The sequence below is a fragment of the Balaenoptera borealis genome (assembly GCF_965194805.1).
Source record: "Balaenoptera borealis genome assembly, chromosome: 8".
Classification (NCBI taxonomy): Eukaryota; Metazoa; Chordata; class Mammalia; order Artiodactyla; family Balaenopteridae; genus Balaenoptera; species Balaenoptera borealis.
In genome coordinates this window covers 66,848,905-66,871,382 of record NC_138865.1, presented here as the reverse complement: position 1 = coordinate 66,871,382, position 22,478 = coordinate 66,848,905, and the positions used below count along the sequence as shown (strand labels likewise).

The window sequence follows — 22,478 nt, the reverse complement described above, 5'->3', positions numbered from 1 at the left end:
AAATGCTGGTTACACAGCAGTAAACAAACCAGAAAGTCTCTTTCTGAACCCCCTTAGTGACTGTTGAGTGAATCCTGTCCACAGGTGTAAGTCTAAAGTCTATATCATTGGAAATGTTTTTGAATGAAACTAACAGAAAACCCAACTTACTATTGCTTAAACAAATAGGATTTATTTTCTGTAATAGCAAGAAATCCAAAGGTAAGCTGCTGTTGGCATTCATTTAGCCTTTCTGTCATGATCACAGGGTAGCTTCTGAGCTCCAAGCATTACTTCTGCATTTGAGTCAAGAGGAAAGGAGGAAAGAAGGCATATATATGCTTTTTGATCAGGAAAGCAAAAAAGCTAGATTGAATTTGAGTTCTTCCAGAGATTTCTGTTTGTTTCTTCCAATCACCTGGGAAAACTACATCAGTCTGGAACTGTTTGCATTATATTCTCTGTTTGAGATTTTTTTGAATCATACAAGTTACACAAATTACAGATCAGACTGAGGACTGGTTTGTGGTTGCAGATTCTCAGGGGAACTTCTTTATTTTCCATTCAATACCATGGACAAAAACAGGGAAGTGTTCCTTGCTATTTTTTCACCTGCCATGTGGTAGAGTTTATTTCTCATTCTCCCTTGTTCATGGAATGTTTGTAGTCCCAGTGTTACGTGGGTATCTTCTATTAGATTCCCTGCCTTGGCCAAGCTCTGAGCTTTATCTCCTGTCCCTCAACATGCTGTGAGTCGTCAGATGTAAAAGTCAGGTCTCTAGGGTTTGGCAGAAAAATTCAGGGCAAGAGCACTTGGTACGCTCAGTTACCTCCCAGTATTTTTGGATATTTTGATGTGTTTAAGTATTCTGTTTTAACATTTTAGTTGTTTCAGTGTGGAGAGTCATTCAAGGTGTCATTTTGCTATACTGCCAGAAACGGAAATTTGCTCCTTAAGTTTTTATCATTCTTATTGCATAGCCTTTAAAGGCTTGCATATATTTTTTTCTAAGGACACTTTTTTGCTGCAACTGACAAGAACAGGGTGTTGTGTATTTTGATTGTGTTTTCTAACCCTTTTATCTGTTTATTTTTCTATCCATATTAATGTTGTGATGTGCAATACAATAGCCACCAGCCACATGTGGCTTTTTAAATGAAACTAACTGACATCAAAGAAAATTAAAACTTTTCTCAGTTTCATAATCACACCTAAATGTTGAATAGCCACATGTAGCTAGTGACTGTCTATTAGACCAAGCAAATATAGAACATTTATCATCATTTCAGGAAGTTCTCCTCGTTGCTTCTATTGATTGATTGACAGCACTGTATTGAATTTTTTCGATTGTTTCCTTTTCTCATGTTCTTGGAATGCCAATTCTCCCTTTGGTTATCTGCTAACTCTCACTCTTGCAGTCTTTGTTATGGGAGAGTGCTGCCTTCTTGAGTTATATAACTTTAGACTATAAAAACTGCTTAAAATGTCAGGAGACTTGTGCTGTCCCGCATCTTGAACACAGACAAGCTTCTGTGTTTTCTTCTGGCTCCACTGGCTGATTTTTACAGGTGGCAGCACTGCAGGAGTCCTTACGTGACACAGCGACTTCCATTCTGATTCCCGGACTCACGCCGGCCTGAAACCCCTTTCTTGTCTTTGTATAGGATGTGAGACCCCAACTCCCTAGTCATTGCTAGGTCCCATTCCAACCTTCTGTCCCTATATCTCTAACCTTTTTCACCTCACCACTCCCCACTCTTCACACCTCCTCCCCCTGGGCTGCCTTAATTCAAGCACTAACCAAACTCACTTTCAGTTTTCTCCTTTCTTTCTTCAGAGTTCAGCTCTGTAACAGAAAGTCTTTGGATTACGTTTTACATTTTTCTCATTATGCAGATTATCACAATCTATGTTTATGGTAGGTTACCAGCTAGATAAATTTTCCGTATTCCTACCACTTGAAGATTAGGTTAACTATCATTAACATTTTATTGTATATCTCTACAACTAGATTTTAATATGTGTATAATACTTGGAAAATAGATATGCATATTATGTACATATGTATATATATGTTTACTTGGGATTAATAGGAATACTGTTTATAACCTTTTTGTAAGCTTTGATTTGAGTTTGTATGTTTCTTCTTGGTTTGGTTTTAAATTTTGCTCTTAAATGTGTAAAGTATACTAATAAGATACGAGGTTTCTTATGCATGTTCCCATTTATTTATTTGTTTGTTTTGTTTTAGTTTCATCATTTGATATGGCTTTATTGGGCATTTTTTTTCTATTTTGATAAGAATTTTTTTTTTATTGGAGTAGAATTGCTTTACAATGTTGTGTTAGTTTCTCCTGTACAATGAAATGAATCAGCTATATGTATACATCTATACCCTCCCTCGTGGACCTCCCTCCCACCTCACCCATCTAGGTCATCACAGAGCACTGAGCTGAGCTCCCTGTGCTAGTGGTAACAGCAGGTTGCCACTAGCTATCTATTTTACACATGGTAGTGTATTTATGTCAAACCTAATCTCCCAATTTGTCCCACCCTCCCTATCCCACGCTGTGTCCACATGTCCGTTCTCTACGTCTGCGTCTCTATTCCTGCCCTGCAAATAGGTTCATCTGTACCATTTTTCTAGATTCCACATATATGCATTAATATATGATATTTGTTTTTCTCTCTCTGGTTTACTTCACTCTGTATGACAGACTCTAGGTCCATCCACATCTCTACAAATGATCCAATTTCGTTCCTTTTTATGGCTGAGTAATATTCCATTGTATGTATGTACCACATCTTCTTTATCCATTCATCTGTCATTAGACATTTAGGTTGTTTCCATATCCTGGCTATTGTAAATAGAGCTGCAGTGAACATTGGGGTACATGTGTCCTTTTGAATTATGATTTTCTCAGGGTATATGCCCAGTAGTGGGATTGCTGGGTCATATAGTAGTTCTGTTTTTAGTTTTTTAAGGAACCTCCATACTGTTCTCCATAGTGGCTGTATCTTTTTACATCCCACCAATAGTGCGAAAGGGTTCCCTTTTCTCCACACCCTCTCCAGCATTTGTTTGTAGATATTTTGATGATGGCCATTCTGACCGGTGTGAGGTGATACCTCATTGTGGTTTTGATTTGCATTTCTCTAATGATTAGTGATGTTGAGCATCCTTTCATGTGTTTGTTGGCCATCTGTATATCTTCTTTGGAGAAATGTCTATTTAGGTCTTCTGCCCATTTTTGGATTGGGTTGTTTGTTTTTTTGATATTGATCTGCATGAGCTGCTTGTAGATTTTGGAGATTAATCCTTTGTCAGTTGCTTCGTTTGCAAATATTTTCTCCCATTCTGAGGGTTGTCTTTTCATCTGGTTTATGGTTTCCTTTGCTGTGCAAAAGCTTTTAAGTTTCATTAGGTCCCATTTGTTTATTTTTGTTTTTATTTTCATTACCCTAGGAGGTGGGTCAGAAAAGATATTGTTGTGGTTTATGTCAAAGAGTATTTTTCCTGTGTTTTCCTCTAAGAGTTTTATAGTGTCCGGTCTTACATTTAGGTCTTTAATCCGTTTTGAGTTTATTTTTGTGTATGGTGTTAAGGTAGTGTTACAATTCCATTCTTTTGCATGTAGCTGTCCAGTTTTCCCGGCACCACTTATTGAAGAGGCTGTCTTTTCTCCATTGTATGTTCTTGCCGCCTTTGTCATAAATTAGGTGACAGTATGTGCATGGGTTTATCTCTGGTCTTTCTATCCTGTACCATTGATCTATATTTCTGTTTTTGTGCCAGTACCATACTGTCTTGATTACTCTAGCTTTGTAATATTGTTTGAAGTCAGAGAACCTGATTCCTCCAGCTCCATTTTTCTTTCTCAAGATTGCTTTGGCTATTCGGGGTCTTTTGTGTTTCCATACTATTTTTTATATACATAAATAACACAGTTATTCATATACTTGAATTATGGTGGGAAATGCTAATGTGAGGATTCAAACATAGGCAGAGGAAAAAAGTTTTACTTACTCTATTAACCAAGGCTGTCTTCTGTAGGCTAAAATCTGTATACCACCCCTTTGTGGCAAATGTACTTATAGCAAAAATTTATTAATACTGCAGATGTAAAGAATTTTAATTTTAAAGAGGTGAAAGCTATAGATCTTTTTGAATTGCTGATGGGAAATGCTAGTATGTTTCATTTAACTCTGCAGTAAAGAAACTTGGATTTTACTACACAATGAAATTTTCTCCTTTAATAATTATATGTGAAGAACTATTATTAGTTAAAAGAAGATATAAGCGCCTGTGGTACTGAGGCTGGAGTTTACCTACTTAATCCTAATATAAGGTTAAGCTTCAATTTATTTTAACTTGGATCCCTTTGATATTGCTGATGGAACATGGAGATCATGGTAAAATATTATTTTACATTTTAAAACACCTCATACTTTGCAGAGTACTTTGACATTCAGTGTTAAATCATTCAAGGGAAATATTATTCCCATCTTACAGAAACTGATTTGCCCAAATCCAAAGGCTTTTTAAGACTACACAGTTATAGTTATTTAAGCTAATAGTGGCCAGAAATGGTTTTTGGTTCATATAAATCACTTGGGTACTGACTTTGTTCTGCTTAGATCGGGTCAAGGCTAATGACCATACTGATTTTAAATAGCGCTAAACGAACAGAATTCATCTCATTATTTGAAGCAGACATGCCTTTCTGCTTGTTTCAACTTGAAGGTATAGGCTGTAAAAAATAGTATTTATGAAGCAATCATTTATTTTTAACTCTTCTCACAATTTCTTAACAGACATTTGGAACAAAACAGGAGCTGTTAAATTGGTCAGATGGTCTCCTGACAATAGTGTTGTAATAGTGACCTGGGAATATGGAGGCCTTTCTTTATGGAGTGTATTTGGAGCTCAGCTGATTTGTACACTTGGAGGAGATTTTGCGTGAGTCAATAAAGAAATTTTAGATGAAATAACTCCATTTTCTCCAAGACAGTACACATACACAGAAACTTTGTTATACAGCTACCATTTTGCCTTGACTCTGAACCCAAAACAATTTATAAGGTTCAGAATTAATTTATTCAGAATGTATTGTTTCCTCATACATCCATCCTCTTTCCATCCTCTTAAAACTGACCATTCAGTGAAAATGCATTTATTTATTGAACCCCTATTGTGTATATGATAGCATGTTAGATTCAAAGCTAAATCAGACATGAATCTGCCTTCAAGTAGCTTACTATCTAATAAGAGTGGTAAGCTATATACATAAATAAGTAGTAGGAAATTAAAAACTACATTATCTCATTGGGTTAATGTAAGTTAACTCAGTGGGTTGGTAGAACTGGGTTAATATCTCTGTCCACTTCATATACTACCCTGAACTTCAGTCCTGACATAATGAACACACCTTCCCAAACTGCATGACCCTGTTAAGAAGTTATTTAGTAACTGGAAGACTGTATCTCAGTGATATACCTAGGTGTATTAACCAGGAGTCTCATATTTCATGCAGTATTGTGTATTTCTCTTTCAAAGGAACAAAATCAGTTTTTTAAAATTAAAGCTAAATATTACATGCAATTAGAAGACTCTTTTTAATTAAGTTTCTATTGTGTTTCAGTTATAGGTCTGATGGTACCAAAAAAGATCCCCTTAAGATCAACTCTATGGTAAGTTCTTCCTATAAAATATTGATACAGTGTGAAAAACTTGGTTTTTTCTTCTTCTCTCATGTTGACCTGATAAAATTACAAAGCTATTCTAGTCTCAGCAGACTCTTATACAGTTCTTGCTTTGATAAAAGTATTATCTTTAAAAATCAGGAGGCTGCCCAATTTTCAGTATTTGATTTTGGTTTTGTTTAGATGTGTCCAGCAAGCCCTGTCATCTCTGTGAACCTAGTGACTGTTCAAATCAGGCCTTTGTTTTTCCAAAGCATACCTACATTTCTTATGTGACTCAATAGCACCCACTTCCCATGGCCTCCTTTCTTTTAACATAACGTGAAATGCTCATTGGGTCTTTTTCCTGGAGGACATGTGCTTGTACATTATTTGAGCATATTTAAAATTTTTTCCATAGATGTATGTCAAAAGAATTGTAGTCCCTGTTGTAACAATATTTTTACTATCAGTTTTCAAGAGTTTCTGTAGAAAGCGGTGAGGTGTAACCCCTGTCTTTACATACAAACATTTTCTTTCTATAGCCCTCTGTGTACCATCTTTGAGGAATTAGTGGCTGTGAGGCTTTTCATTACCTTTCTCTCCTGCTCCACAGAGGAAGGCATTGTCTGATCATGGGTTTCTCGAAGAATTAAGACCACCATGGTTGCCTTCAGTAGGGGTTCCCAACCTTTCACCACCAAGGATCCCATTTGATGGCTCTCCTCACCTCCATATTTTAAAATAAGTTTTCAAACACCATTTCTCTGACTGCCGATCAGTGCTTCTGAATGCCATGCAACAACCAGTGTTACCTGCCTCACTAAGTTAATATTTTAATCACAAACTAAGAATCTAAGCATTTTAGTTAACTTATGCAACTAAAACTTTTCATGGGAAAGCAAAAGTTCTATTAGACTTCTGAAATTTTGGAACAATTATGGACCTCTCCTCCCCCCATTAGTATTTTCTTGGCCTTGCAGATTGGGAATTACTAATGTTAAAAAAAAAATTTTTTTTAACACTCATGGAATCTAGTTATAGAATATTAAAATGAACTGGGCCTGGAGAATTTATTTGAACCCTCTCATTTTACAGAGGAAGAAACTTATACCCCAAGAAACCAAATAGCTTGGCCAAAGTCGTACAACAAAATGGTAGCCAAGCTGGAGTGCAAAACCCTAGTCTCATAGCCTCCAATCCAGTGTTCTTTGTTCTGTACAAAACTGCATGTGTTTGGGTGCTTCTTTGTAAAGCTTCAGCTATGTAACGTGGGTCTTGTCTCTGTAAGGAATTTCTTTGTATTTGAGAGGCAGTTAAATTAATGGAGAAGTTACAGAGAGCAGTAGGCATTTCTTAGGTTTTGGAGCTAAGATTGGTATGTAGTGTTTTCACTATTCTAAGTGGAGAGCAGTGATGGTTTCTACTGGAGATCTAAGATGTAGTACATGTAGGTATAATTCTTGTCCGTGTTGTTTGTTATGGTTTCTCAAGCCTTCAGAAGTCATTAATAATGCTGTTGTTGGTTATTTCAGAATTTGAATATTTCAAACCGGGAAAAAATAACAAACTTTTTATTGCTTTGATTTTCTCCCCCCCACCCCTGCCGCGTCTTCTTTCCCCCTCCTCCTCTCTCCAAGAGCTGGGGTGCCGAAGGCTATCACCTGTGGGTAATCAGTGGATTTGGTTCTCAAAATACTGAAAATGAGTCTGACTCCAAGAGCATAGTTAAACAGCCTAGCATTCTACTATTTCAGTTTCTCAAGAGTGCACTCACCGTAAACCCTTGTATGGTAAGTTTATTTAATTAAAACTCCGTTTGTTTTTTTTAGTGGCTTTCATATTTGAATATGACTCTTCCTTATGACAATTTTATTTCTGAGCAGGTTTTGCTTTTTTTTTGCCTCGTGGCATGCAGGATCTTAGTTCCCCAACTAGGGATTGAACCTGTGCCCCCTGCATTGGAAGCGTGGAGTCTTAACCACTGGACCGCCGGGGGAGTCCCATGCTTTTTTTTTTCTTTTTTTAATAGGATCACAAGCAATTTGAGGAAAAGCAGTGTTTACAGATTCACTTGAATAACCTGAATAAAATTTAGTCTTTGTCTGAATAGCATGTCTCAAAGTATGTTCCACCAGGCACTACTTGTGAGAAATATCAATAGCAGTTACATAGGACAAGAAAAATTTCTGTTGTCTTGTAAGTGTGAAATAAAGGAGTTAAACAAAGCTGTAGAGATTTCTTTAACATAGGACTCGAGTCTTTAATATGCTGATGTGCATCATGAAAGTCCAGGAGTTGGTATATAAAAAGCATTGTTTCCCAAGCTTATTTAACTATGAATTTTTAAGGAATGCCTAGAAGAAAATAAGCCTAGAATCCTGCTTTGGGAAACACTGCCCCAAATTATGACATAAACTCATGTTTTATCAGTCTGAAATAAGATATTAATATGATATATTGTTGATATATAGTAACAGTGATATGTTATATGATAGGGGTGCATATCTTAGTATCTACCACCAATGGGTTTTTAAATATTTGGTGCAACCAATTTCTAATTAAAATATATAACACATTGAGAAAGAATGAAAATACCCTGGATCTCAGACCTCATTACTATAGCTGAATAATAAGAAAAACAAGAGTAGAGGATTTCTTCTCTGCTTGCACATCCCAAATAAATAATTTAAAAGCACTCCGAGTTGTATATCAAGACGACATTTGGACTACAATGGGAAGGTGAGTGGCTGGGGTGCTGATCTAATTTAAATAGTGAGTGAATAATCTGCCCACATTTGAAAACACTGGCCTTTAATTAAAACCAGGGCATAATCACAGAGAGTAGAAACTATATTTTTGTCTAAATATCCTCAGAACCTGGTACACTCCTTGGTACTAACCAAGCTTTCACCAAGCAATTATTGAATTGTTCTGAACCAGGACCACAAATGTAGGCTACTCTTCCTCCTCCCCATGATTTAAAAGATCCTCCAGTATCCAGTTATCCCTGTTTGTAATCCACTCCTTCTTCTTACCATGTGGGCACATGGATGAGCGTATACACACAAACTGTTTGACCAGACATGTTTTCTTACTACCATTCATGAGGTATCGTATATGAAACTAGTTTGTAAACTGTAGACATTGAGTGGTCTTATTCAGCTTTCAGGTGGAAAATCTCTCATAGCATTGCCCTGGGCATGTTTTGGAATCTGTATGATAAAACAGACTTTAACAAAGATTTTATTTACACTGGGAAGTAATCACTAAAATGTCGTCTGTTAAATATAACAGTGTGTGAGATTATTAGGTAGTCTTGTCCTCTGTGAGGAAAATCAGCATTGAGATGTATGGTACATTTCCAACAATAAAACTAAATTGATTGTATTACTTTCCCCTACCTTATACTAACTTGTTTTTATTTGCTTCCCTCCCCTCTGCTTCCTTTTTCCCTCATCTAGAGTAACCAAGAGCAAGTGTTGCTTCAGGGGGAAGATCGATTGTACTTGAACTGTGGAGAGGCCTCACAAACCCAGAATCCCAGGAGTACTTCGGCACGCTCTGATCATAAGCCCAGTCAGGAAAAGAGCCCATTTGCAGATGGCAGTTTAGAGTCTCAGAGTTTAAGCACTTTACTTGGTCATCGGCATTGGCATGTAGTACAGGTAAGTCTTCAGATGCTGTTGACTGTGGACTTAGTCCTTGGTAAGATAGCACCCTGAAGCAGATATTTAAGTATTTCATTTGTTGCTTTAGAAAACTGAGAAACTTTGTAAACTTTTTGACTGTCATGTCTCTCTTCTGCTGTTCTGTGCTCTTGTCCTCTTGTCTTCTCCTTTCTTTCCACCTGATGTAGATTGTGTTCCCACCTGCTTTAAGTCCATTAGTAAGTGAGTAGTTTAAAAAACTGGAAGTTTATGCTTTGTCCTCTTATTGTGCAAGACTGTTTATTTTACTTCTAGCCTTTTTTTTGGTGTAAATTTAGGTCTGGATTTGCATAGGCTAAAGTGTAGTAATTTCATGAAAAGTGACAATATTGATTAGTACCTTGTGCAGCTGACCTTGTAGTCCTAATGGGGACACATTGAGGTTAATTGCCTGACTTTGGACCCAAATTGCAGACTTCTGATTAGTCTAGAACCTTACTGTTAATAATTTTATTATTACTCAGTCTTGTTCCAGATTATTATTAAATTAGTAGTTTCTTTTAGTAATTCTGATAAATTGACATTTAATATAGAAATTAATTCTGAGTTTCGATACCAAATAAAATTAATTTGGGTAAATCAGTAAATTGAAGTTTCTTGAAAGAAACTTTCACACACATTTCAAAGTCCTGAGTGTTTTCTTCCCACTTTTCATGCCAGAATGTCTTAGGTACATCAGAGCCTACTCTTGGGTTAGTTTCTTTTAGTCATTTTCTATTTCCACAATTCTTTGTCTTACTTCTACATTCTGTACTTTCACCCTACTAGCTTACTTCAGCTCCCATGTTATTTTCGGTTGACTTTGAGTGGAGATAATGAGAGACATAAGAATGGTCATTGTGTGAAAAATTGAAGGAGGAATATCTCCTACATTGACATGTGGTACACACTAAAAGAAAATGTATTTAACTTACATTAAGAAATTCATAAAATCAAAACAATGTGCATACCATTTTATAATTAGTAACAGTTATTAAATAAAACTGCATCAGCTACTTCCTTGACTAAAATTTTCCACTGCTCCCTTCTCTCCTATAGCCATTTCTCTGCTATTTTCATTTCCCCATACTTTGAACTATTCATTCTACACTGACCTAGCATCAATGCCAGTTCTGCCTAGCCAGGTCTGTGTTGCCAGAGAGCCAAGTAGAGCAGAGGATCAAAGAAGGTAGGTCTGGAACTCAAAAATCCATCAGGCAATAACAAAAATTGAATTTCCTTCCAGCTCAAAAATTCAATGATTCTGTGGTTCGTAGCCATCTATGAAGTATCCCATATTAGAAGCATATAACACTGATTTTACAACTTCAGGCAAAGTAGATACTAGCAAGATTCTTCTGTCATCCTGTTCTTTAGGTATCTAAAATATTTAGAAAGATAAACTTGTTTAACTCTAGCTTTACGTAATTTTTTCAGTTTCCTTAAAACTAATAAAAATAATGCTAGAGTTGTACTCCCCCCAAATTAAGTTATAATGGACTCATAGAATTTTTAGAGCCTGAAGGACCTTAGCAATCATGTAGTCCAACTAGGTTTTATACATGAGGAAATTGAGGTTCAGGGAAGTTAGGTGACTTGCCCGAGGTCACACAGCAGAATAGTGGCAGACTCTGTCCTTACCATGATATAAATTAAAGTAATAATCAAACCTGTTTTAAAACCTAGGTACTAAATGTTGAAGCATATAATATACTGCTGACCTTGATCTAAAACTTAGAATGTGCCTATTTGACATTCTTTTTACTTGGAGTTGACCTATGCTTTGTTTGCTGGCACTCCAGCCACAAGAGTCAATGCAGCATTGTGGTGGTGTTCGTTTGGTAGTGTGGTTTACAGTGTCCATATAATGTTAATGCTTTTAACTTCCAGACATTTTAGCCATTAGTAAGTATTCCCTGAAGAAACATGGGTGCCTGTTTAATTCCCCCTTCAACATATGCTCTTGTGTAGGATAAGTGCCCGCATCCTCCATCACAGTGGCTTTGTTTGCGTGGTTTATACTTTGTATGCTTCTTGTACAGCTTAGAGTTCATCACATGAACTCCAGCTAATTCTGCTGCTCTGTCTGTTCCTCATCTAGACTACTGGATTTTTTTGTTTGTTTGTTTAAGCCTTCTACCTTACACTCGTTAGTTTCCTGGTCAGAAGATCCTGTGTTAACTATGTTTTCTCCTTTAACAAAAATAATACAAATACATACTTGTCGGAAGCAGGGTAATGTATCAGGCACTATGTTAGGGAGGTCAACAAAGAGGATTGTAAAGGCTATTTCATTTATAAACGATTTGCTCTCATTTCTACAATGTGTATCAAATGTTCTAGGTATTTGGCACAGATCATATCTCCTAGGTTGATGGCCCTCACAGTCTCACCAGTTACAGAAGAAAGTAGTCTAGGTAGGAGACATGGTTTTAGCAGAATAACTTTAAGGGAAAAAAGGTAGATTTAGGTTCTCCGAGAGACTGAAAAATCCTAAGATGTTAAGAGTAGAGATTCTGTACCTTAGCACTGAGTTTCCCAGTGGTATGACATGACTTTTGTGCCCTGACTATGCATTCCTAACCCGAGTTTCTTCATTATTCATTAGCCGCCTCTTTTCTTACTTCTGCCATTTCCTGTTCTCAGTATTAGGGGTGGAACTCAAAGTTCAGGTAACGTATAGATCTCCTGGGGCAAATACAAGTTTTTGTTCTTATTTCATAGCATCTTCAAGACACAAAACCATATGAGAAAGAAAGCTTCATTTTAAGTTTTGAAAGTAAACCATTTGCCATTTGTGGCATCTCATATACTTTTGGAGGGTAAAAGAATTTGTTTTCTCCTAGAGATGGTCATCAGAATGTGATCGTTATGATAAGTTAACCTTGGTTCCCATGATTAGAAACTCTTCATGTTGGAGTCCACTTTGCCAGTGAGATCTCACTTCCCACTTTACCTGCCCACACATCTCACAAATACTTATGAAACACCAAGGTTTGGGGAAAGTGGGGGGCGGGGTGTTCAGTGTCATGGATGGCTAGCTCAGTTGTGCTCCAGGAACATCCTTCTTCAAGTGACTGTTTTTATTTTCTTCATCCAAAAAAAGAATTTCACTTACAGCCTCCTACAAAACTACTTTCAAATTTTACTTCGCCACCTGATTATTACCTCAGATTATCATTATTCTGAACTAATTCCACCCATCATAGCAAATTTTACTGGTTGGCCTGAATGGTACAGCATATCTGTTAAGATACAAGTTAAGCATTCTTCAAGCGTATCTATCCTGACACAGTTATTTTTAATTCTGTAAGGTAGGCTTCCACAAACCAGCACTGGGGTTAAGAACTTCCTAATGTACTAAAAGCTATTAATTTACTTAGATTTTAGGTTGACTTACTGGATAATAAGTGAAGTCTAACAAAAATAGTTTTATGAATAAATTTTATCAAGGTTAATACAGATGTTTTCACCATATTATTTTTACTTGATTTTTGCTTTGTCTTCACATTACACAAAGAATCTTATTGGATTTGATTGCATTTACTTGGCTTTTTAATTTGGCTTTCTCTTTTTAAATATGTAATCATTTTTCTTTGAGTAAACGGAAACTAAATTAAATTGAAGGTTCTCTTATTCCAGGAACAGAAGATTTTTCCTTTGTTCTGTTGTTCTGTTAATTTTCACACTGCATTCACCATGTGCTCATGAAAACTATTTACTCAGCAGGCTAATAGAGAGATCACAGTCTCAGTAAAGCTAGACTTAATCTACATTGATACCTCACAGAGGATTTTTTAAGTTTAAAATTCTCAGAGTGACACAAAGACACTGTGTACAAAGATGTAAGACAGACGACATGGAAAGATATATTTATTGCTTATGTTGCAGATAAAGAGTTAATATCTGTAATATATTAAAAGTACTTGTAGGTGAATAAGTTGAACACCCCAGTAAAAAGCAGTAGCTTATACACACTCATATATATATGGCTGTTTGTTTAGAGATAGCAATGATATAACAGAAGAATTTCACTTTGTATTTTGTGCACTTTTATATTGTTTAAATTTTATAAGCATGCATTGCTTTTTTATCAGAAAAATGTAAAAATAAAAGAGATTTCCACTAAAAAAACATAAACAAAACTCTTGCTGAGGCTCTGATTTTATTAGATAAGGGTTTTTTGGGATGGTTCATATCAGCGAACCCAAACTGTTCATCTACACAATTCTTGGCTGCCTTAGTAGATGCTTCTCTAAATATCTCTTGTCATTCTATATTTATTGAGTGTTCAATATTTAATTTAAAACAAACAAAAACTGTAGAGAAAAAAGAGGAACGCCTGATGTCTAGAAACATATAATGAAATGGTTAAGACAGGAGTTGTGAAATATTGGCTGCTGGTAATAATACTCATTATTTGGGAGCACTTTTTTTTTTTTTTTTTTAATTTTTATATTTATTTTTGGCTGTGTTGGGTCTTCGTTTCTGTGCGAGGGCTTTCTCTAGTTGAGGCGAGCAGGGGCCACTCTTCATCGCGGTGTGCGGGCCTCTCACTCTCGCGGCCTCTCTTGTTGCGGAGCACAGGCTCCACAGACGCGCAGGCTCAGTAGTTGTGGCTCACGGGCCCAGTTGCTCCGCGGCATGTGGGATCTTCCCAGACCAGGGCTCGAACCCGTGTCCCCTGCATTGGCAGGCAGATTCTCAACCACTGCACCACCAGGGAAGCCCTGGGAGCACTTTTTAAAAAACATTTATTTTTGGCTGTGTTGGGTCTTCGTTGCTGCGTGCGGGCTTTCACTAGTTGCGGCGAGCAGGGGCTACTCTTCGTTGCGGTGCGCGGGCTTCTCATTGCGTTGGCTTCTCTTGTTGTGGAGCACAGGCTCTAGGCGCGTGGCCTTCAGTAATTGCAGCATGCGGGCTCAGTAGTTGTGTCTCGCAGGCCCTAGAGCGCAGGCTCAGTAGTTGTGGCGCACGGGCTTAGTTGCTCCGCGGCATGTGGGATCTTCCCGGACCAGGGCTCAAACCTGTGTCCCCTGCATTGGCAGGCGGATTCTTAACCACTGCGCCACCAGGGAAGCCTTATTTGGGAGCATTTTAAACATTACAGGAAAATTAATCTCATATTATGATGTTAATGCTTTTACGTGCTTTACTTTTAAATACATTTCAGAAGCCTTACCAAACTGATGTGTTATTTTCTATAGATTTCCAGCACCTATCTAGAGAGCAATTGGCCTATACGGGTGAGTTATTTGTTACTTTGTTGGTGTTGACTTTTATTGGATAGCATTTGCTGTAAGAGGTATTCTGGGAATTGAGCCTTTCAGTGGGTGCATTGATAAAAGTAAAATTCCAGTACTTGCTTCCTTGTACATTGTTAGTGTAAATCTATAATTTGGTCAAATGTAACATGTATAAATATTAAGATTTTTGAATTTAGCATTTTACATTTAATTCTCTTAGCAAATGTTTATTAATAGTCTGCTTGCCTGACATAATCCTCAGCTCTTTACGCCTAATTAAAAAACTCAAGAAAGAGCTCTTAATTTTTTTTTTTTTTAATCAGTTTTCAGCTATTGATAAGCTCGGACAGAATATTGCTGTGGTTGGCAAGTTTGGTTTTGCACATTACTCTTTACTCACCAAAAAATGGAAGCTTTTTGGAAACATTACCCAGGTTAGTCTTTTTGAAATTAAAAACCTATTTCTCAAAGTATGAGAGAACTACAATATGAAATAAGTATAAAGTAAACCACTGTTTACTTATTAAAAAGTAAAATCAAATATTAAAAAATGACAGTGGATTATATCTAAGGGTCAGTTCTGATAAAGTACTTGATATTTGATAAAAGATTTTGTATTGAGATAGTTGGTTTGTTTTTAATTCTTGTTAAGATCAGACACTATAATCCTGTAACTTGAGGATTTACTCCAGGTAGAGTTCATCAGATATGATCCAGGTAGAGTTCATCAGATATGATCGGAATAAATCTCCACAAAATTTGAGATCATTCTCTGCTTGTCTGTGTATGACATAAATATTTGGGTAGCATACAAACATATGCAGTTGGATTTTGCAAGAATCAAATAGGAGGAAAAGAAGGAAGTTAACATTTAATAGGTGCCTACTGTGTACCAGGCACTTCCACATATGTTATCTCATTGTTCTTCATAACAACCCAATGAGAGCACTATTGTTACTCACCATTTTATAAAAGAGAAACTAGGATTCAGTCAAGCAGCTGATAAATGATAAAGCCAGAATTTAAACCAAGGTCTGTTGAATGTGTAATAATGATGCTACATGGTACCCAGTTATTTTGAATGATGTATTTTATGTCTTACAGAAATATTTATTTCTTTCAAAATAGGATGTGAATCATTATTAATAAAGGCCCTAGAGTAATACTTAACTGTTGAGTGGGGCGGGAAGAGAGTAGAGCAGAAATAATTAGAGCTTTCATTGTCTGATTAGGAATATTTTACAAGTCTGTAACTGGCAGGAATAAATGTAAATATGTTTTTTATATTTTCTTTTAAGGAGCAAAATATGATTGTGACAGGTGGCTTAGCCTGGTGGAATGATTTTATTGTCCTTGCATGCTATAACATAAGTGATCGTCAAGAAGAGGTATGTTTTTGTTTTCTCAGGAATAACAAGATTTTTACCTTTTAAATATATTAAGCACAGTTTGGTTTTATATAAAAATAACCTATTGAAAATGAACAAAACGTTTTACTTTTTAATCAAGAATTTGGCATTTTTAACAAATGGGATTTTCATTTCAGGTTACTTAAAAATTTAAAGGGATAATCAGGACTTCTGTGATAACTTTTTCTAAGGATTTTAGCCATTAGACATTCTCTATAAAGTTTGTAAATAATAAAAAATAGTTAAAAGTTGAGAAGTTTATAAAGATGGCTGTCCTTAGAGATTTATTAACTTTTTGATTTCTATATTTATTTTTTGAGAAACTACTGATCTCCTTGTATCAGGTCTAAATGTGCAGGTCTAAAAGGAGTATCTCATAATAGTACATCACAATTTTGATCACGTCATCTTTTAGTTATTTGTAGAATGAGCCTACCCTGTCAAAATATAAACATCCATTTGTTATTAATGCTCAGATTAGTCTTTAACTCCTCTTACTTGAAAAAAGTCAGTAGATAAAAAAACAGCATGTCTAAAGTATTTAGTCATCCATGGTAGGTATCTTGTTTTTACAGTTTTCTTTATTTTTGTTTTCTAAAGCTCAGAGTATACTTGAGAACGTCAAATCTGGACAATGCTTTTGCTCATGTCACCAAAACACAAGCAGAAACATTACTGCTTAGTGTCTTCCGGGACATGGTAATAGTATTTAGAGCCGACTGTTCAATATGCCTTTACAGTATTGAAAGAAAACCTGATGGGTAAGTATATAACATATGATAGGTCACTTTTTGCTCCTATTTATCATGTTTCCTCTGTAGTTTTTATTTCTCAAAACAGTTATTCTAATTTTATATTTAGTTTCCTTTGTTTTAGGAGTTAAAAAAGCAAGGAATTTTAATTAGTGATATTCATATAGTAGTTATTTTTTAGCTACCAAAATAAATAAAGAGCCTGTACCAACTTCTTCAGCTAATCTTACTGGACTCATTTGAAAAAAATCTAGTTCGGGATGGGGTAAAGCTTTAAATACTAATTTTTTTTCACAATCTTGAAAACAAGTGGTTACTAACTATCCTGGTGTTCTAGAAACTTGGGGAAATTTGTAGGAGTTTACAGCTTTAAGGTCTTAGGAAGCATGACCTTGGAAGACTCATTAATGTTTTCACTGAGCTACATGGCTGTAGTCTGGGAAAGGAAAAACTGTCAGACCTGTTGGAGCTGTGTGTTGCCTATATTCTTGGCATCTGGCTGGCTTGCAGCATTTAGACCATTCTTCTTGAGTTTTATTTTGTTCTCAAATGGTTTTTGTTTCTTTTTTTAAACAGCTATGAAGTGCATATTTGCTTTAAGTAGCTTATAATTGAGGAGTAATATAAAAATAAAAATTAACAAATCTAGTAGCCTCAGAATGCATGTCTTTCTCAACCAACTATTTCTCAACTGACTAAGCTATTCCTGTAGCTTCTTCCCAGTTTATTTCTTCCTTTCTACATCTTACTCCTTTTTTTTCCCCTCCCTCATTTCCAGATGTGTTCTTGGGTGCCACAACCTTGTTGGTCTGCTGCTTAAAGGATACTTGGGGAGGAGAAAATGATAGGTAGAAGGCATTTGGGCCCATAAACATAAAATCTCATACTATTAGTAGTGGAAAAGGAAAAAAACCTCGTTAGCATTGTTGTTGAGGTGTATGGGTTTCTTTCTCTTTTTTGCAGTCCAAATACTGCTGGTATTCAAGTTCTTCAGGAAGTCTCCATGTCACGCTACATTCCTCACCCCTTCCTGGTAGTATCTGTCACTCTGACATCAGTGAGTACAGAGAATGGAATCACCTTGAAAATGCCACAGCAGGTACCATTCTATTATCAGAGCTCTTTAGAGTTTTCATTTCAGTCTTTTGTGTTTTAATTTGATGTTAGGAACTGTTTATTTGTTCAGCAAATACATACTAAATGTCTAGAATTTGCCTTGCATGAAGATGCTGGGTTACAGTGGCAAACTAAACAAACATGGTTTCTGCTCATACTATAAAGAAATAATTACATACATCATTAATTACAGTTGTGATGTGTGTACCAAAATGTAATATAGCTTACTGTGTATAACAAAAACCTGGAGTAGTCTAAGCAATCACAGAAGATTTTTATATCATTTAAATTGAAACCTGAAGAACAAGTGGCGGTTATCTAAGTAAAGAAGGGGAATTTCAGGCAGAGGGAACGGTATTCAAAGGCCCATAGATAAGAGAAAACATGACGCAGTCAGGGAATTGGAAGAAATTTCAGAGTGACTGGAACATAGAGTATGAGAAGATGAGAGTCTTATTGATAATACGGACTTTGGAGTTTGTCTTAAAGTCTAAAGCGTTTTAAGCTGGATGTTATTAGATCTAAGCTTTATAATGTTAGAAAAAACATTACAAAGGAGGAAAATGAAACAGAGTGGGACAGAACTGGATGTAGGGAGAGCAGCTGAAAGGCCATTGTAATGATCTAGGTGAATGGTGTCTGTGGCCCGAACTTGGGTAGGGAAAAGAAGATGGAAAGAAATGGAAGGAATATGACATATAGAGGACTCCATGATTAGTTAATTATGAGCAAAGAGAAGGGATAATCCCATAGCTTCTGGTTAAAGTAGCTGTGTAGCAGTGTCACCAGGACCCAGGTATTATAACTTTCTGTTCCAAGCCTCCTTCCATTATACCACTGGTTTCCACACTTCATGTCGATGTGGAACCCATTTTCAAAGGAAAGTTCTGGGTGGATTTATTTGTCATCCCTGTCTGCCCAGTCTGTCTTTTACTTCCTTTTAAGGCACTTCCACTGAGTGCCTTTAAAATACAGGTCCCATTTTTCTCTGCAAGCTCTATTTCATGTAACAAGATAGTCCTAGTTGATAAGAGGAAGTTATCTTTTACAGAAGAACTCTAGCTAAAAGATACAGAAGGAATGTAAGAATTTAAGAATCACCATTTTGCAGCCCGTGAAGAAATGAGTGATTCAGGCAGTGATCATTGGATGAAACCAGTGAAAGGTTGATGGGAACTTTACAATGAAGGTATCAAGTTGTCATGCCCAAGCCTTATTAATCAATTTTAGCATCACTAAAAGTGGGAGAATCAGATGTGGCATGCTTCCTGGGGTGAAGCAACCTGAAGTTCATGTGAAGAATTACTAGCAAAAACATTGAGCCTGATCTGAATCAAGCTTCTAGAGTCATCTTCTATTCACAGAAAATACAGGGAAAGAGGTTTAGTTTAATAATATTCTATAGGAAAGCTGCAGGTCAATAATGTGGGGGAAAAAAGAAAAGATTCTTCTAAATAAGACTTTAGAGCTATAACAACAAAATGCATGTGTAAGTTCATTTGTATCTTGATTCAAATAGGCTATATATAAAAAGACACTGTTAAAACAATTTGCAATATTTAAATGTGAACTAAGGAATAGTTGTAAGTTTTATTACATTTAGATGTGATATTGGCATTGTGATTATATAAGCAAATATCCATATATTTTAGAGATGCCTATTAAATGTATAGGGGTAAAATGGCATGGTATCTTCTTTTAAAATGCTTTGGCAAAATAAATAAAAAGAAAAGAGGGATAGGTGGAGCAAACCTTGATAATTGTGAATCTGGATGATGGGAATAAGGGGGGGCTGTTTGTTGTACATTTTACATACTTTTGATCATGTTTGAAGTCATATTAGAAAAAAAAGGAGGACTCTTTGTATATCCTAGATATAGTAGGCAATCAGTGGCATCAGTAATACTGGGTGCCCCATTTTAAGAGGGCCCTTTACAAAGAGGAGATACCTAACTCGGTAAAGAGCAGATTAAGAAGTAAGTTGAAATATAATAGGAAATAGACTGATTACATCTTGCACAGAGGGAAGACCAAGATTTAAAGCAAAGCAAGTCTTGATTTAACAACAAAAAACTAGCAGTAAGAACTGTTCAACAGTAAGGTGGCCTTCACTCAGGAGAGAGGTGAGCACCTTGTCTCTGAAGCTCCCAATGAGAATTATCTACCAGGGACTTTTTAGGGTAAGAGATGGTATGTTGGGTTCCTTCAAATTTAGGATTTTGAGGATACATGTAGTCCCTGCTTGTATGTTACAGTCAGTGTCTGAGAAGTTCATTAAAGTTGCCTGAGAGGGCAGGGCTGTCTTGGTCACCTGTTCTTACATATTGTAATATTATTATCAGTAGAAAATGTTGACTGCATGTAGAGCTGAAGGAAAAAAAAGAATTTTGCTTTTTTAAAAAATGAAGTAGTATAAAATGTAGTGGTGAATTTACCATCTTAAAACTTAAAAGTGGTCATTATGAACATTAATCAGATTTTAGTGAACTTCAGTAAATGCTCTTTAGGTCTTTTGAAGTGTTTGAGGAGTTTGTCCCTATGCCAGTCCCCAAACAGTCATACTGTTTGATTCTTGGCATTGCATATTCATTTTCCTTTTTCCTCTACTCTCTAGCGCTTATAATTCCCACATAGCTTTTAAATTCCATTTTTCCTTCTCTTACCTCCAAGTTATTTGCTTTTTCTCGTGTGTTAGGGACAGATGTTCAATTTTTAGTTTTCATGTCATTATGTGCTAAGTGGGGAAATGAAGATTTCTTTCCAAATAAAATTCTTGAGTTTTGTGACAGTTGCTTGGAGATTTTGTAGGGTTTATTTTTTAAATTCCTACTTTGTAAATTAACAGCAGTTCATATCATGCTTACTACCTACCTGGATATGATCTAAAGCAAAAAAGAATATCAAAATCTGTGAGTATTCTGTACCCTTTTGCCATTTCTTTATACACAATCCCTTGTGTCTTAGAGCAGTGCAAAAGAGCATTTCATATATCTGAGTATTTTTTGCAAGTAGAATACATAGGGTGATGGTGGTTTTCTTGACCAAACCCTAAATGATATCAGCAGCTTAAATTCATCCAGCCAGCAAGAGTCAAAGCTGGGACATAATCCATGTCTTCTGAATAATCATCCTTTCCTTCTTAAAACTCTTTCCTTCTTTGGTTTGTGACATCACGCTCTATTCCTCTTCTTGCCTTCAAAAGCTTAGACAATGGCCCTCTGCTCTTTTGCCTCCCATGTACTTTACCTCAGAAAACTCATCTGTTTCCTTCAGTTTACCAGCTTTACCTTTATGGTTATGATTCTGGTATTCATCTCCAGTTCAGTCATCTCTCACAACGTTTTTACTTGAAAGTCTTAAGATTCTTTCTAATTTAAAATGGGCAATAGAAGGAAACTCTTCAGTTTCCCTTCCCTAAACTGTATTCTCCTCCTAACTTCTATCAGTGACAACTGCAACTTCTCTAGCACCTCACCTAGATTTAGTTCCCTGAAATCATCTTTGATTCAGCTTTCTTTTTCTACCCTTCATGTTTAGAATATAAGTAAGCTTTTGTTTTGTTTTGTTTTAATCAAAATGCTTTTTCTCTTTACAAGTGAAAATGACTTGATATCTGAGATTCATTTTAAAAGTCCTCCTGAAACTTAAAGCTGGGTGATAGCGTTCAATGAAAATCATTATACTAGGTTCTCTACTTTGGGGTTTGATTGAAATTTTCCTTAATAAAAAAAAGGCAGACTATTTCCGTCATTCTTGAAGTCACCACCTGTGATATCTTCCTCTCCTCAGTAATCCATCCTGAATAACTCAGAATTTTAAATAACTCCCTTATTCAAGGACCATACATAGTGGCTTATTTCCTGCTATATTTTTACCTGACTTTCCAAGCCCTCTTTGAAGGTCTGTTACCATCAGCATTTATTCTCATAATATCCCTAATTTAGCCAAATTGTTCTCACTTTCCCAGTAGAACTATTTTATCCTACCTCCATGTCGTTTATATTGCATTCTTCAACTAAAGTACCAACCCTTTTTCTCCCACCCATGTATGTTAACCTCACCCTTCAAGTCCCACCTCATCCTTTAAACCCTGTCTAGCTGTGCCTGCCAGGTCACTGAAGCGATGTCTCATTTTTATGAACTTCTGAAGGTCTCTTAGTTTTTCCAGGATAATTCAGCTCTGCCTTCCGTTTTATGTTCACTTGCATTGGTCATTAATTACATTGTGTTAAGCTTGTTCTACCCTAGCCAGACAGCTCCTTGTACTTCCACAGAGCCTAGAAGAATGCCTGTACATAGTGCACACTCAATATTGTTGTTTGTTTAACCTGTAACCCTTGTGCATTGGCGGGGGAAATGCTGAAAACACAGCTCTTAATTTCTATGAATACAATTTCTTTTCTTTCAGGCTCGTGATGCAGAGAGCATTATGCTAAATCTTGCAGGGCAGCTCATCATGATGCAGAGGGACAGATCAGGCCCTCAGATCCGGGAGAAGGACAGTAACCCTAGCCAAAGGAAACTTGTGAGTAAAGTGCAAGTCATTTAAAACGTTAAGAATGTATGGGAGGAGGATGAAGGAATAAAGAATTTAAGAGGAGAGT

At 36.3% G+C, this 22,478-nt stretch overlaps 1 protein-coding gene across 7 annotated transcripts in view; it reads left to right on the top strand.

The window, feature by feature from the left end:
- RIC1 (RIC1 homolog, RAB6A GEF complex partner 1) overlaps positions 1–22,478 on the top strand; it is a 133,533-nt gene that overhangs the window by 98,261 nt on the left and 12,794 nt on the right. For all 7 annotated transcript variants that reach the window (XM_082404336.1, XM_082404335.1, XM_082404334.1 and 4 more), the window contains 10 exons: positions 4,796–4,940; positions 5,623–5,671; positions 7,303–7,455; positions 9,127–9,330; positions 14,559–14,597; positions 14,921–15,031; positions 15,896–15,985; positions 16,607–16,767; positions 17,722–17,857; positions 22,283–22,399. In XM_082404336.1, the coding sequence (XP_082260462.1) occupies positions 4,796–4,940; positions 5,623–5,671; positions 7,303–7,455; positions 9,127–9,330; positions 14,559–14,597; positions 14,921–15,031; positions 15,896–15,985; positions 16,607–16,767; positions 17,722–17,857; positions 22,283–22,399 (1,205 nt within the window). The remainder of the gene's footprint in view (positions 1–4,795; positions 4,941–5,622; positions 5,672–7,302; positions 7,456–9,126; positions 9,331–14,558; positions 14,598–14,920; positions 15,032–15,895; positions 15,986–16,606; positions 16,768–17,721; positions 17,858–22,282; positions 22,400–22,478) is intronic.